The sequence below is a fragment of the Myxine glutinosa genome, chromosome 11 (assembly GCF_964187855.1).
Source record: "Myxine glutinosa chromosome 11, kmMyxGlut1.1, whole genome shotgun sequence".
NCBI lineage: Eukaryota > Metazoa > Chordata > Myxini > Myxiniformes > Myxinidae > Myxine > Myxine glutinosa.
The window spans coordinates 94,333,911-94,347,825 of NC_136271.1; the positions used below are offsets into that span (position 1 = coordinate 94,333,911).

General features: G+C 43.5%; 1 protein-coding gene across 1 annotated transcript in view; it reads right to left on the bottom strand.

Moving 5' to 3' along the window:
* Positions 1-1,363: 1,363 nt before the first annotated feature.
* LOC137437095 (MAP kinase-activated protein kinase 2) overlaps positions 1,364-13,915 on the bottom strand; it is a 103,713-nt gene continuing 91,161 nt past the window's right edge. The window contains exon 10 of the mRNA XM_068131462.2: positions 1,364-10,906. Coding sequence (XP_067987563.2) covers positions 10,766-10,906 — 141 coding nt within the window. The 3' untranslated portion in view covers positions 1,364-10,765. The remainder of the gene's footprint in view (positions 10,907-13,915) is intronic.

Genomic DNA, 13,915 nt, shown 5'->3' on the forward strand with positions numbered 1-13,915 from the left:
TTGTAACCTGGGTTATGACATCAGCCTTGGAGCGCCACCCAATCAGCGCCTCGTAGCTTCCCGCCGTTCACCGAACCTTCCAGCGCCTTCCCTCCAATGAACAACCTCTTCCTCCGTTGCGTCTTCGCGCCTCCCGTCCTGATTGGCTGGAGGTTCACGCCTTCCGCGCCAACCAATCACACGTTCCCTGTGGCGTGGTTATAGCTCGTGTCACGCGATGTTGCCAGGCTAGCTGGTGGTGTAGTTGGCGGCGGCCATCCGGCAGTGCCCCGATCTGGCCTCCTGCCTGTCTTCTACAGTCTTTGTAAGGGAAGGGGATTTAATTACTGTGTGCACTAAAGGGCCTATCTAAGTGTTTATAGGAGTGCGTTGCCATAATAGACAAAGGAATGATTACCAGGTCTGACACACAAGGGGTGTTATCTTATTCCCTACACTATTTAACACCCGAACATCCTGGTATGTTCACAGGTATACTCTGATCCCGACAAATCGCCTAAAAACACAGAACTTATTACAAGGTTGATTCCCTATCGCGACAGTCGAATACCTACCTATAGATCTACCTGGCTCTAGATATTCCTCTACCCAAATTCATAACAATATGTACCATATAGCGCCACCTGGTGGTATCCAGCATTACAAATGATCTTACTCTTTTATAAAGAAAGTTTAAACAACTGAACAAAATATGCATTAAGGTGACGCAAAAATCGGAGTGAGAATGATTTGAAATTTTCAACATGTTTCATGTCACTCATTTTAAGCGGAGGTTCAAACCGAAGCATCCAACACTGAGTTTCGCAGCAAAGCGGAAGTGATGTTTGCTCACACCATCATGTATAAACAGCAAGGACGGTTGATGAAGTTCTTAGCTAACTTCCAATCGGAAGGAAGATGAAATCAGGCAGATTATAGGGTGAATAGAGCAGAATGTTTGTGGGGTACAACATGCCGTGTTTTCATCAATCCATCAGCGAAGCGATCGGTAGGAATACCTCGTCTATGATATTAAAGATGTCTGTCCGTGTGCATGTCGCCATTTTCTCACACATGGTCAAACAGATCTTGGTCAGAATTTCAGATGTTCAACAGTGAGTGCCAGGGAGTGTTTTCGGCAAAGAAATTTTGAAAAAGAAAGTTGGATTTTTTAAAAATCTATCTATAGTGCCGAAGCCTTTGTTGCTTTGTGAAAGGTAATATTAAATGATCTCCGACCCCATTCCTTAGTGGGTTTAGACAGGTGCTTTAGGCCCCCACAAAAAAGTTTTTAAAAAAACAAATAAAATCTAATTTCTTCAAAATGCCAACAGCACCAGGCAACGCTGCGCACCCCTGCGAGTTATTAATATGAAACAATATCTAGTAACGGAAGGTCTTTTAATCACCTCAGATTTTCAACATGTGCACCTGTTCTATAGAAATACAAAAGCAATTTGAATGAAAACAAGCGATTCAAAACACCTTCGACAAACACACACAAACATTCATACAGCAATAGCAAAAATATTTCTAGATTTGTTTCCAACATGTCTTTCAATTCACTCGGTATTGATCGGATTACACAATTTTAAAAACATTCCACAATTTAAAAAAACATTCCACGACCGATTGGCCTCCAATTTCACTCGGAATCCGATGCCAGTATTTACTGATAAAAATACTCCCCTATTGGAATTTTTGTTCTTCATGGAATCAGTCCCTTTTTCACAAATAAATTCGTATTTAACACGTTTCTGAGTCCGACAGGATCGTGCACAGGTAGCATACCTGCCTTTGGGCAGTCCGGTCTGGGTTCGATTCTCGACCCGACTATAAACCGTTGGATTCGCGGGCCGTGCTCTGGATGGATCTTAAGACGAGTGTCTCGTCCGCATTCATTACCTGCTGGACGATAAAGATCCCACGGTGTCGTTCATGTAGAATAGGGAAGTTATCGCCGGCATCCTGAACAAATTACAAATCCGTTTCAGTTAAACTTCAGACCTGTAAAGCCATCCAGTTCATGAAAGATTTGGGTCAAAAACTTTCCTCAGCCGACGCCACAATACGGTGGAAACATGTAGGGCATTAGGAGTAGTAGTAGTAGTTGTACGAGGAGTAGTAGTAGTAGTAGTACGAGGAGAAGTAGGAGGAGTAGTAGTAGTAGTTGTACGAGGAGTAGTAGTAGTACGAGGAGAAGTAGGAGTAGTAGTAGTAGTTGTACGAGGAGTAGTAGTAGTAGTACGAGGAGTAGTAGTAGTAGTAGTAGTTGTACGAGGAGTAGTAGTAGTAGTAGTATGAGGAGGAGGAGTAGTAGTAGTAGTAGTACGAGGAGACGTAGGAGGAGTAGTAGTAGTACGAGGGGGAGTAGGAGTAGTAGTAGTAGTTGTACGAGGAGTAGTAGTAGTAGTACGAGGAGTAGTAGTAGTAGTAGTTGTACGAGGAGTAGTAGTAGTAGTAGTAGTACGAGGAGAAGTAGGAGGAGTAGTAGTAGTAGTAGTACGAGGAGAAGTAGGAGGAGTAGTAGTAGTTGTTGTTGTACGAGGAGTAGTAGTAGTACGTGAAGTAGGAGTAGTAGTAGTAGTTGTACGAGGAGTAGTAGTAGTAGTACGAGGAGGAGTAGTAGTAGTAGTTGTACGAGGAGTAGTAGTAGTAGTAGTAGTAGTACGAGAAGTAGGAGGAGTAGTAGTAGTAGTAGTACGAGGAGAAGTAGGAGGAGTAGTAGTAGTAGTAGTACGAGGAAGTAGGAGTAGTAGTAGTAGTAGTTGTACGAGGAGTAGTAGTAGTAGTACGAGGAGGAGTAGTAGTAGAGGCAGAAAAGACAAAGTTACTGCTGTATGAAGGCAAATTTAACCATCTGTGTTTATAGCGAGTTTTTTTTAACGAACATGTATGTTCCATGGGCCAATCGTTTTCGGAAATTCATGAAATAGTCCAGGAGCCAGAATCTGCTCAAAATGGTTTCGTGCAACACCCAATACACAGTTGGTTTGTCACTTCCACGTGATTGGGCAACATCTATAGAACAAATCCAGCCCTGATGTACAGTTGAATTGTGGCAGCAACAATAAATGGCAGCCACTTTTCTATGAGGGGGGGGGGGGGGGGAGTGTCCAAGGCGTAAATCTGAGATTTTGACGGATTTCATTTATTTATTTTTTCTTTTAGCCCCGACAGGCAAGATACATCCAATTTCGTTGTGAAAGTTTCATTCATGAGTATGAGACATCTATATGTGTATGTTATAAAATAGTTTTATATTTCGCATGTTCATATAATTATGCAAAAATAATATCGCCTAATTCGAGGAATTCCCGAAATTTCCAAATATTTTGCTATCAAAACATTTTACACAGTTGTCTCTGCGTTGAAATAGTATCGATGTGATGAAATATCATATTATTGTCGTGACATGAAACTGCACTTTGTATTTTGCAGTTGTCCGAATAAGAAGCAAGGAACATAACAACCTAAGCATGGCGAGCGAGAGTAGCGCAGAGGAATCTTTCCCACTTCCACCACAAAAACGCATGAAACTAATCCATCGGAAAAAACGCATCATCTGCCAAACAAGCACAGCTTCAGATTTAAGGAAACCGGTGATGGAGGAATTGCAAAGTTTGTATCAGCTGCAAAACACAGACGTGATGAAACCTACCAACGTCTCGAGACTTCTATTGAAACGTTGCACACCGTGGAAACTGTTTGGCATCGTGCACGTTACACACAAGCTCACACAATCTTAAGTACGTCCATGGAAAGCCAGCAGAGGAATGCTGTTTGAAGGACGTTGACGAAAGTACAACCCGGCCGAGAAGTTCAGCACCTGCTGTGGACTGGTCGTTGTGTCTCTTCTGTCAACGCAAGTACCATGGAAAGAGCAAGGTACTGTACAATATTACAACATTTGATGCGTGTACCGCAATACAGCAATCAGCATATGTAAAGGGAGACGACGACATGCTTACCAAGATAGGTGGCATTGACCTGATAGCTGCTGAGGCTAAATACCACAACCCATGTAAGGCCTCAGTCACACTGGATCGTACGATTTCTGGATCGTGCGATTGATGGCAATCTGGCCGAGGTACGACCAATCGTCAATGTTTGTTACGCTCTCCATTTGCGATCGTAAACAGCGATTGGTCTTAGGGGTCATCGTACGATTGGTGGTACGCGTGGTTGTGCGATCACCAACGATTGGAGAAGATCGAACACAAGATCAATCGTAGGTAATCGCGTGAATAGTGGTGGCGATCATCGACCAATCGTACGGTCAATCGTGGCGACTTGTGACCGCTCGCACTACCGATCGTGAGGTTGAACGACAGGTGGCACCACCAATCGTCAGGTGGCAGGACCAGCACGACCAATCATGCGACTACTTGACCCGCGATCATGCACGACTGGTGGTGCGTCCATGCGGGACTGGTGGTACGACCATGTAAGACCTGTCTGCGACCTCTTATGATTTGGAATCGCAGGTCAGAAGTTTTGAACATGACCATCGACCTTGCTGCGACTGATTTTGCTCTGGCGATCACCCACGACCTCTGCGACCAGTCACGCGCTCTTTCTACGATTTGCCCGCAATTCACAAAATTTTCGGTCGCAGCTAGGTCATAACCTGGTCGCAGGCCCGGTGTGACTGGGGCTTAAAGCTCGGTATACAAGCAAAGCGAACCTCAAGTACCATGCATACAAGGAAGAGAAGCGCCCATATGTCTATTCAGATGCCTTTACTAAGCTCATGTCCTCGGTTGAAGTAGGCATCCAGCGAGGAAAGGCTTATGAGCTCACCAGCCTTCTTGCACAGTACAAGACTATTCTGACAGGTATGGATGTTAAAACAGCAGATAGCTATACCAGCCAGAGACTCAAGCTAAGGCTCCAGAATCACTTTAAGGACAGTGTGGTTTTTCATCAACAGCAGGATCGAAGCAAATCCCAATTGGTATACTCCAGCAAGATCTCACTATGTGAAGTTATCAACGCCGCTGATTTGAGAGACAAACTGCAACTACTGATACAGTATACGTTACCCATGACGATGCAGACGCTGGGCCGATGAGCACCATTTACCATGCTGCTCAGATCATCAGGACCGATTTGGATGACTGTGCAGGCATCCAAATTCACCCATTGAGTCTTCATGATCTAAATCTGAGGAGGTCCAAGGACATGCTACCAGAAAGTCTATATAACTTCCTGCGCTGTGTCATCCGCAAGGAATCAGCTCCACCACCATACACCGACGATAACCCTAATGCAGAAGTTGAAAGTCATGTTATAATGCTTGGCCAAGATATTGTACACAGCGCTTTACATGGCAGAGTAAAAACACCCAAGCATGTAAGTCTCACCATGTCAGTACGCCACCTGACTGGTTCGAAACAAGTCATCAACATACTCAACCGCTTGGGCCACTGTTCATCTTATGAAGACGTTGAAGCAGTCGATACCAGCCGAGCTATGGAAGTTGTTGCCAAGTCCAATCTTCTGGATGTTGTCACCCCATCAAACATCTGGCCAGGTGTGTTCATACAAGCAGCTGCTGACAACAATGATATAAATGAAGAAACGTTAGATGGTCAGCACACAACCCATGCCACAACTCTTGTGTTGTATCAGCAGGGACAGTTTGGTCCACAACCACAGAGGAAGTCATATGCAGACCACTCAGGAAAACGACACACATTAGATAACCCAGCAGCATGCCAAGCCATGCTGGAATGCAGTACCTATGGGAAAAAACCAGCAGTCACACCATTTCTTAATGCAGTCAAACAAGAGTGGTACACCAGTGGAAGTTACCTGGATGACAATGCTAGCAAAATGGATCTGGCATGGACATTGGTGCGTATGCTTCCGACCAAGCTGTTAGAAGTTGAGCTCAGTCCCATGGACGCTGATCAACAGACAGTTAAAGGCTGGAGTGGGTTCAACACCATGGTATCTTGTGTGTCACCATCCATCACTGAAGTTGGTTACTGCCCCATGATCAATGGTTCATCCACCGAACCTAGTACCGTGTACACTGTGATGAAACAGGTACAGAAGATGATGTCCAGTCTGGGCCAAGAGTACAGTGTCATAACGTTCGACTTGGCAATCTACATGAAAGCTAAAGAAATACAGTGGCGACACCCCGATGAGTTTGATGACACAGTCATCAGAATGGGCGGGTTTCATGACGCACTCAACTACCTTGCAGTGATTGGGAAGTTGTTTGAGGATTCGGGACTGGCAGACCTTGTTGAATCAGGCACCTATGGAAGTAACACGGCAGCAAACCTACTTAAGGGGAAATCTTACAACCGTGGTGTTCGAGGTCATAAGCTGGTCATGGAAGCCATGGTGAGGTTACAATGGGAGGAACAGTGCAAGTGGTTATCCCAACGACACGACGATACTGGTGTGGATGACGAAACTATCACCACACACATCCATGCTTGCAAGGATTCCTTAAACCTGAATGATGCGGGCAGTCTGCGTGAGAGTTGTCAGACAGTCTGTGATGATATGACGGATGTCCAAAACTTGATGTCACTCTTCAGAACGGCAGGTAAAGTGTGTAATATCTGGACACCTAAGTGTTGACATGATTTTGGTGTCATCTTCAACATCATTTCTTTCGATCTTCAACAGCGTACTGAAATCAAATGTTTTACTTACCTTGTATACCAATCCTAAATAAAATGTTGTTGTATCCTATCCTAGGGAAGACAGCGTCACACCTCTTCTCCTTCTGGGACACCTACATCGAGATGGTGCAGTTGCTTCTTGAATTCATTCGTGCTGAGAGAGAAGGATGCTGGGAGTTACACTTGGCCTGTAACTCCGCTTGAGTAGCTAGGATGACTTCATACTTCTATTGTATGGACAGAACAAATTACTCACGATGGCTCCCCATATACCTTTGCGACATGCATCAACTACCAGCGAAGTTTCCTGGAGTACACGAAGAGTTCATGAAGGGCAACCACGCTGTATGTAGATCCAGCCAGCCATTTAGTCGTGTCTGGACTGACATGGCTCTGGAGCAGTCCATCAACCTTGCCTCTAAGAAGAGAGGAGGGATTGTAGGTATCACCCTGAAGCAACAGGCCCTAGACAGATGGTTCTTGACAAGCCATGAGTGAGCAGCAATTACATCGGCAACAAAGGAGATGTGTGATATTCAAGACAGTGACAGGATCGGAACACACAAAGAAACTGGTGCGGCCAGGCGAAATAGAGACGAAGAAGATGTCCAGAAGCTGATGTCTATATTCAAATCTGGCCTTGCAACAAATCCGTTCGACACTGATACTCTTGAAGGAGATGAGTGTCAGCCCCTCATTAACATCATATCAGGTGTGATGCTCCCACACGCTGTTGCAGTGCGTCTAGTGACAGCACGAGATATTGGACAGGAGCAACTGAAAGAGTTTGTTACCAAACGCCTCGACACAAATGAGAAGGGGGTTCTGGGACACACTGCCACACATGAATATCATGACATTTGCATCAATGGCAAAGAAAAAGACGATGAAATCAGCAAAAGACAAGACAGCTGCCGTCAGTGCAGATCGAGATATCTTTGGCAGATTACTCATTGTTGCTGAAGCACGTGATGTCAACCTCAAGGAAGTCCTCGCACATGAACTATCATCTGTGCCTTATACATTGGCACATTCTGACGGCAGTATGCGTAAGAATGTGAAGAGTGATCTGCCAGCAGAGTTGGAAACAAAAGCTGATGTGTTGCCAAATCTTCCATATAATGAAGCACCACTACCCACTGCTCATGTCATTGATGCGATGGCATTGGTCCAAATGGTGAAATCTGGCGGCACTAAGACATTTGGCGAAATGGCATAGAAGTATTATGATCTGATATCAGCACCATTTGGGAAGAATGGCTGCAACAGGGTAGATGTGGTCTTTGATCGCTACGATCACCCTTACTCTATCAAGACCGGAGAACGCATGCGACGAGGGTCTTCTACAGAACTGGTGATTAAGATATTGGGACCCAGTACACCTCTACCTAAACAATGGGACAAATATATACTTAATCCAAACAACAAAGCAAATTCATGTGCATTCCTATGTGATCGATGGTGCCAAACTGCACCAGAAAAAGTAGCACCAGGCAATCAGCTGGTCCTCGGTGGTGGCTTCAAGAACGGAAAGGAGTGCAAGCTGATCGTAAGAGGGCATGTGACTAAACTCTCACCTCTGGAGTCTGACCACGAATAAGCAGACACCAGGCTTCTTCTGCATGCTCACAATGCGTCATATGACCACCCACAGGTGATCGTGCAATCACCAGATACTGACGTTGCAGTCATATGCATACACATGTACGCCACAATGAGATGCCAAAAACTTTGGTTTCGTACTGGAATAAAGCAAAAGTTACGACACGAATCCACGAAATAGTCTTGGCCATTGGTCCAGAAGTATGCAAAGCACTCCCATCATTGCATGCACTAACAGGAAGTGACACGACGAGTGCCTTCAGTGGAATTGGTAAGAAGACAGCTTTGAGTAAACTTGAGGACGGTAAAGACCACCAACAGAAAGTGTCACAACTGGGAGATATTATCCCACCGACAGAGGATACTGTCCGTGCTTGTGAACGGTTCATATGCTCCCTGTACACAACAGCTCAGGCAGCAGGTGACACGGTGGACGAAATCAGATATTGGATGTTCAGCCAGAAGAGGCAGAAGAGTGAATGCCGACCACCAACATCTGACAGTATTAGGCAACACATTTATCGAGCTAACTATCAGTCATTCATCTGGAAAAAGTCACTGCTCCCCAACCAAGCACTACCAAAGCCAGATGGTAATGGATGGAACATCGAAGATGGAACTCTCCAGCCCACCCTCATGACCAAAGACCCTGCTCCAGTTGGACTAGTTGAGCTGACCGCGTGCAAGTGTAAAGTGTCTGCATGTCAACGCAGCCACGTATGTGCCTGCAAGAACAATAACATGCCATGCACAGAAGCCTGCACTTGCATGGGAGGTGAACAATGCAAAAACCCAAACAAAGAACCTACCACAAGCGACTCAGAAGATGATGATGATGAGGAAGATTAATGATGACATTTTCGTGATTTTATACCACTTAGAGGATGATTCAGTAGCAAAATATGTGTTTATTTTAATAATACAACAAATAACAGTTATATGTTAACATTGTAATGTTCAGTGAATGACTATGGTTATGATACGCAGCCAGATTTGACCTGGTGAGATATTTTTGCTGAGATTACTTGTGGACTTTTGGTCATAACAGGAGTGGGGTTGATGATTTAAGGGGAAATGAAATCTATATTTTTCTGACTTTACTTAAGGATTGTCCAATTTTGTTTCTTGAAAAGATCATAAAGATATATCATATTACAACCATAACCGCATTTGACCAACATAAAGATGATATTGCATAATTACAGTCGAAAAGCAAAAACTAAATATTTCAGCGATTTTGTGTGATTTGTGCATAATACAAGGTATAATAATAATAAAAATTTAAAATCATACTTGAACAGCATAACGAAAATCCCCTCATACTTCCCACTATCCTTTTAATTATAATGTTGAAGAATCCCTATTGGAAGAGCTGAAAAAGCAAAAATAGAAAAAAAAATCGTCAATTTCGAGCTTTACGCTACCCCCTTAATAGAAAAGTGGCTGCCATTTATTGTTGCTGCCACAATTTAACTGTACATCAGGGCTGGATTTGTTCTACAGATGTATCCCAAGCACCCTGAAATGACAAACCAACGGTGTAGTGGGTGTTGCACGAAACTCATTTTCTAGGCCTCTCTTGAAAACTGGCTCCTGGACTAATACCACCACTTATTCCCCACTGTGCGGCCTCCATCTCCCTCATCCTCCAATCTATCACTATATAGTGATGAGAAATCCCAGCATTCAGGATGAATAAGCGTGACCTGCTCACATGGCATCACCAATTTCTTACATCAACCTTCAACAACTTTACCTGCACTTCCCTGTCAACAACCTGTCCTCATTTCCCTGCAAAGGCCTCAATGAACTTATTTGAATCAAAATAATTTCTACATTTCAATGTCCATCATGTCAAGTCGAAGGTCACTCAATAAAGTGGGATTGTCCGCCAATCCGAGATACCAGTTTTCCTAAATGGGACTCTGCCTACAATGTGATTGGAAGAGCCGTGTATTCCTTAACAACAATGATTCCATCAAGCCTGCATGATTATCCGCGTCATGAAGGGACACTTCATATTGTCCAAAAGATTTTCAAAATAGTTTAACGACAACCGCATAAACCCGTCGTGCAGAAACTACATCCCATCTAGGAATTTTGTATAAGGCACAGCCAGCACGACTGGAGTCAGGAAAAAGGGGGTGAGGGAGAAGGGGTGATTGATCCATCGCTATGAAGAAGCCCAACAATAATACAAAAATATCAGTGCAACACGTGTTCAGGTTAAAGCAAACTTCGCTCCGAACTTAAAAAGCAGCAAGAAGATTACCAGCGCTCCTCAATAAACTTTTCTTTTTAAAAACATGAAATTGTTGCAAACATCTCATTCTTTTTTTTTTATACCATGTATGACATGCTGAAGCTTTCACGCCACAATTTCGGCAATGATGGATTAACAAACACTTCGGTGACACCGAGAGTAAAACAAAACGACGGGTAAAATTTGGTGCAATAACGCGTTAAAACACGCTTTGGCGATGTTAGAATAAGGCAGTCGGGTACATCATCGTCAAGAGTATGATAGAGTCCATTTATTAGTTGTAGGCCGCAGCAGCCGTGGAGGTCTGTTTCTTGCGCCGCTTGTTCAGCAACGGATTATTTGACTCCTCCAGCTTTTTGATCTTCACCTGGTCGTAATCTACGCGCATCGTGGCTAGTGCACTCGTCATTTCTTCCTGGAACACAGATATACATACCATGCATGATCGAGGATTAGAGTTGCAATCAAGAACACAGGCATAAGGGATAAAATGTGAAAAATTGGGTTTCATTACAAAATATACAGAACAGGTAGTCCAAGGATGAACAAAGATCAGTCCCTTCAAGATAAAACAAAATGAATCAACAAAGAGCAATCAGATTACAGACCCTCACCGGAACTTCTTTGTTTGGTGTATTGGGCCAAAAGGGTGTGTGTACACAGTGCCAAAAGAAAATCTACACCCCCTTTCAAAATTTTCACCTTTTGTTGCCTTATAACCTGATAGTAGCCTGGTGTTGGCGTAGCGGTTAGGATGCCGGCTTGGGATCCTGGGATCCAGGGTTCGAATCCCGGTCGATCGCTGAATTAATGCCAGGGGGGTTGACTCAGCCTGTCATCCATCCGAGGTCGGCAAATTGAGTACCAGCTTGCTGGTAATAACCTGTGTGTCGCAAGAGGAGACTGTGTCGCAAGAGGCGACTAACAGCGTTGGCGGCAGGAAGGGCATTCGGCCATAAAACATTGCTTCAACAAAGGGGACCACGGTGCCCGAAAAAGGCCAACCCCTGCTCTGTGGGGGAAAATGGCCTCGAAAGGTGGTTCTTGTTGCCTTATAGCCTGGAATTAAAATGCATTAAATCAGACTTTTTCACCTTTATTTACACATCATAACCCACAACTTCCAAGTGAAAAACAAATTCGACATATTTCAAAAATTAATTAAAAATACAAAACTAGAATATCTTGGTTGGATAAGTGTCCACTCCCCTTATAATAGCAATTGTAAATTAGCTCAGGTGTAACCAATCACCTTCAAAATCACACACCAAGTTAATTGTCCTCCACCTATGTTAAATTGTAGTGATTCTGATTAGTTCAGAATAAAATCAGCTGTTCCTGTAGGTTTCCTCTGCTGGGTAGTGCATTTCACATCAAAGACTCAACTGTGAGCACCAAGGAGCTTTCAAAAGTCCTCCGGGATAAAGTGGTGGAAAGGCAGAGATCAGGGGATGGGTATAAAATATTTCAAAGGCCTTGAATATCCCTTGGAGCGCAGTCAAGGCAATCATTAATAAGTGGAAGGCGTATGGTTCCACCAAGACCCCGCCTAGAACAGGCTGTCCCTCCACACTGGATGACCAATCAAGGAGGAGACTGATCAGATAGGCCACCAAGAGGACAATGGCAACTTTGAAAGAGTTATAGGCCTTTGTGGCAAAGACTGGTCACTGTGTGCATGTGACAACAATATCCCAAGCATTCCACATGTCTGGCCTGTACGGGAAGGTGGCAATAAGGAAGAAGCCATTCCTCAAAAGTGTCCCCGAGTGTCCTCGGGCATTGATGGTGTGTGCCATCATATTGCCTTTCTATGGCTGGTACACACGGGTAAGTATGTGGTATAGACGGGGGTCGCCACTCCTCTCCGTCTCTCTGTTGGCTATTGGGGAATTCACCCTCTTCCGCCCATGGTGTTGGAGTCGACTGGACTCTCATCCACCACATGTGCAGAGCCATCTGCCATTTAAACCGCATGGCTGCGGACCATTACCCTGGTAAGGGGGGTACTACACCTCACCCACAGGTGACCTGGGATTATGCAAGGCAGGGGCATCTATCCCCCTGAGGTATCAGAAGACACCCGTATACCCGATATTAAGTAAAAGGGGTGGGGACACTAATCCAACCAAGATATTCTAGTTTTGTATTTTTAATTGATTTTCTGAAACTTGAAGAATTTGTTTTTCACTTGGACGTTGTGGGTTATGCTGTGTAAATAAAGGTGAAAAAGTCTGATTTCATGCATTTTAATTCCAGGTGATAAGGTAACAAAAGGTGAAAACAAAAGGCGAAGAGAGAAAAATGGGGTGTCGACTTTCTATAGGCACTGTATGTATGTGTGTGTATATATATATATTCATATATACAGTATATATATATATATATTCATATATACAGTATATATATATATTCATATATACAGTATATATATATATATTCATATATACAGTATATATATATATTCATATATACAGTATATATATATATTCATATATACAGTATATATATATATATTCATATATACAGTATATATATATATATTCATATATACAGTATATATATATATTCATATATACAGTATATATATATATATATATATATATATATATATATATATACACAAAGAATTAAGTTAAGCACCCCCCCCGTTTTTTTACAACCTCGCACATTACAAGTTTGTTGTCGTCAAAACAGTGTAATATACCCATGATATTGCTATATTTTCTGGAGAAGTGATATTATGGTCACATAAAAACATAACAATCATGCCGTTTTCAATATTTTATTCTGAATAATTTAAGGTGAAATTTTTTGGGAATTTTAGGCATATTTTCACCTCAATTTAAGTATGGAGCTATAGGTCCATCACGGACAGTGTGGATGACGTTTATGTTTTCTAACGTACAGTCATTGTTCTGAGAAGACCTCTAGCGATCTTTGCGTCAATCCCATCTTCATGGATGACAACGCCAGGCCTCACCGTGCGAGACGCGTCCGAGCCTTGCTGGAGCAAGGTGCTGTGACAACCATCCCCTGGCCTGCGTACAGTCCTGACCTGAACCCCCTCGAGCACGTTTGGGACATGTTGGGACGACAAATTGCGAAGATGGTCCCTCCAATAGCCAATCTGGATGAATTGGAACGTGCATTACATCGGGAATGGAACAACCTGCCACAGCAACGCATACGACGGCTTACAGGGTCTATGAGGCGTAGGGTTGAGTCAGTGATCCGATCACGTGGGTCCTACACACGTTATTGACGCAAAGATCGCTAGAGGTCTTCTCAGAAAAATGACTGTACGTTAGAAAACCTAAACGTCATCCACACTGTCCGTGATGGACCTATAGCTCCATACTTAAATTGAGGTGAAAATATGCCTAAAATTCCCAAAAATTTTCACCTTAAATTATTCAGAATA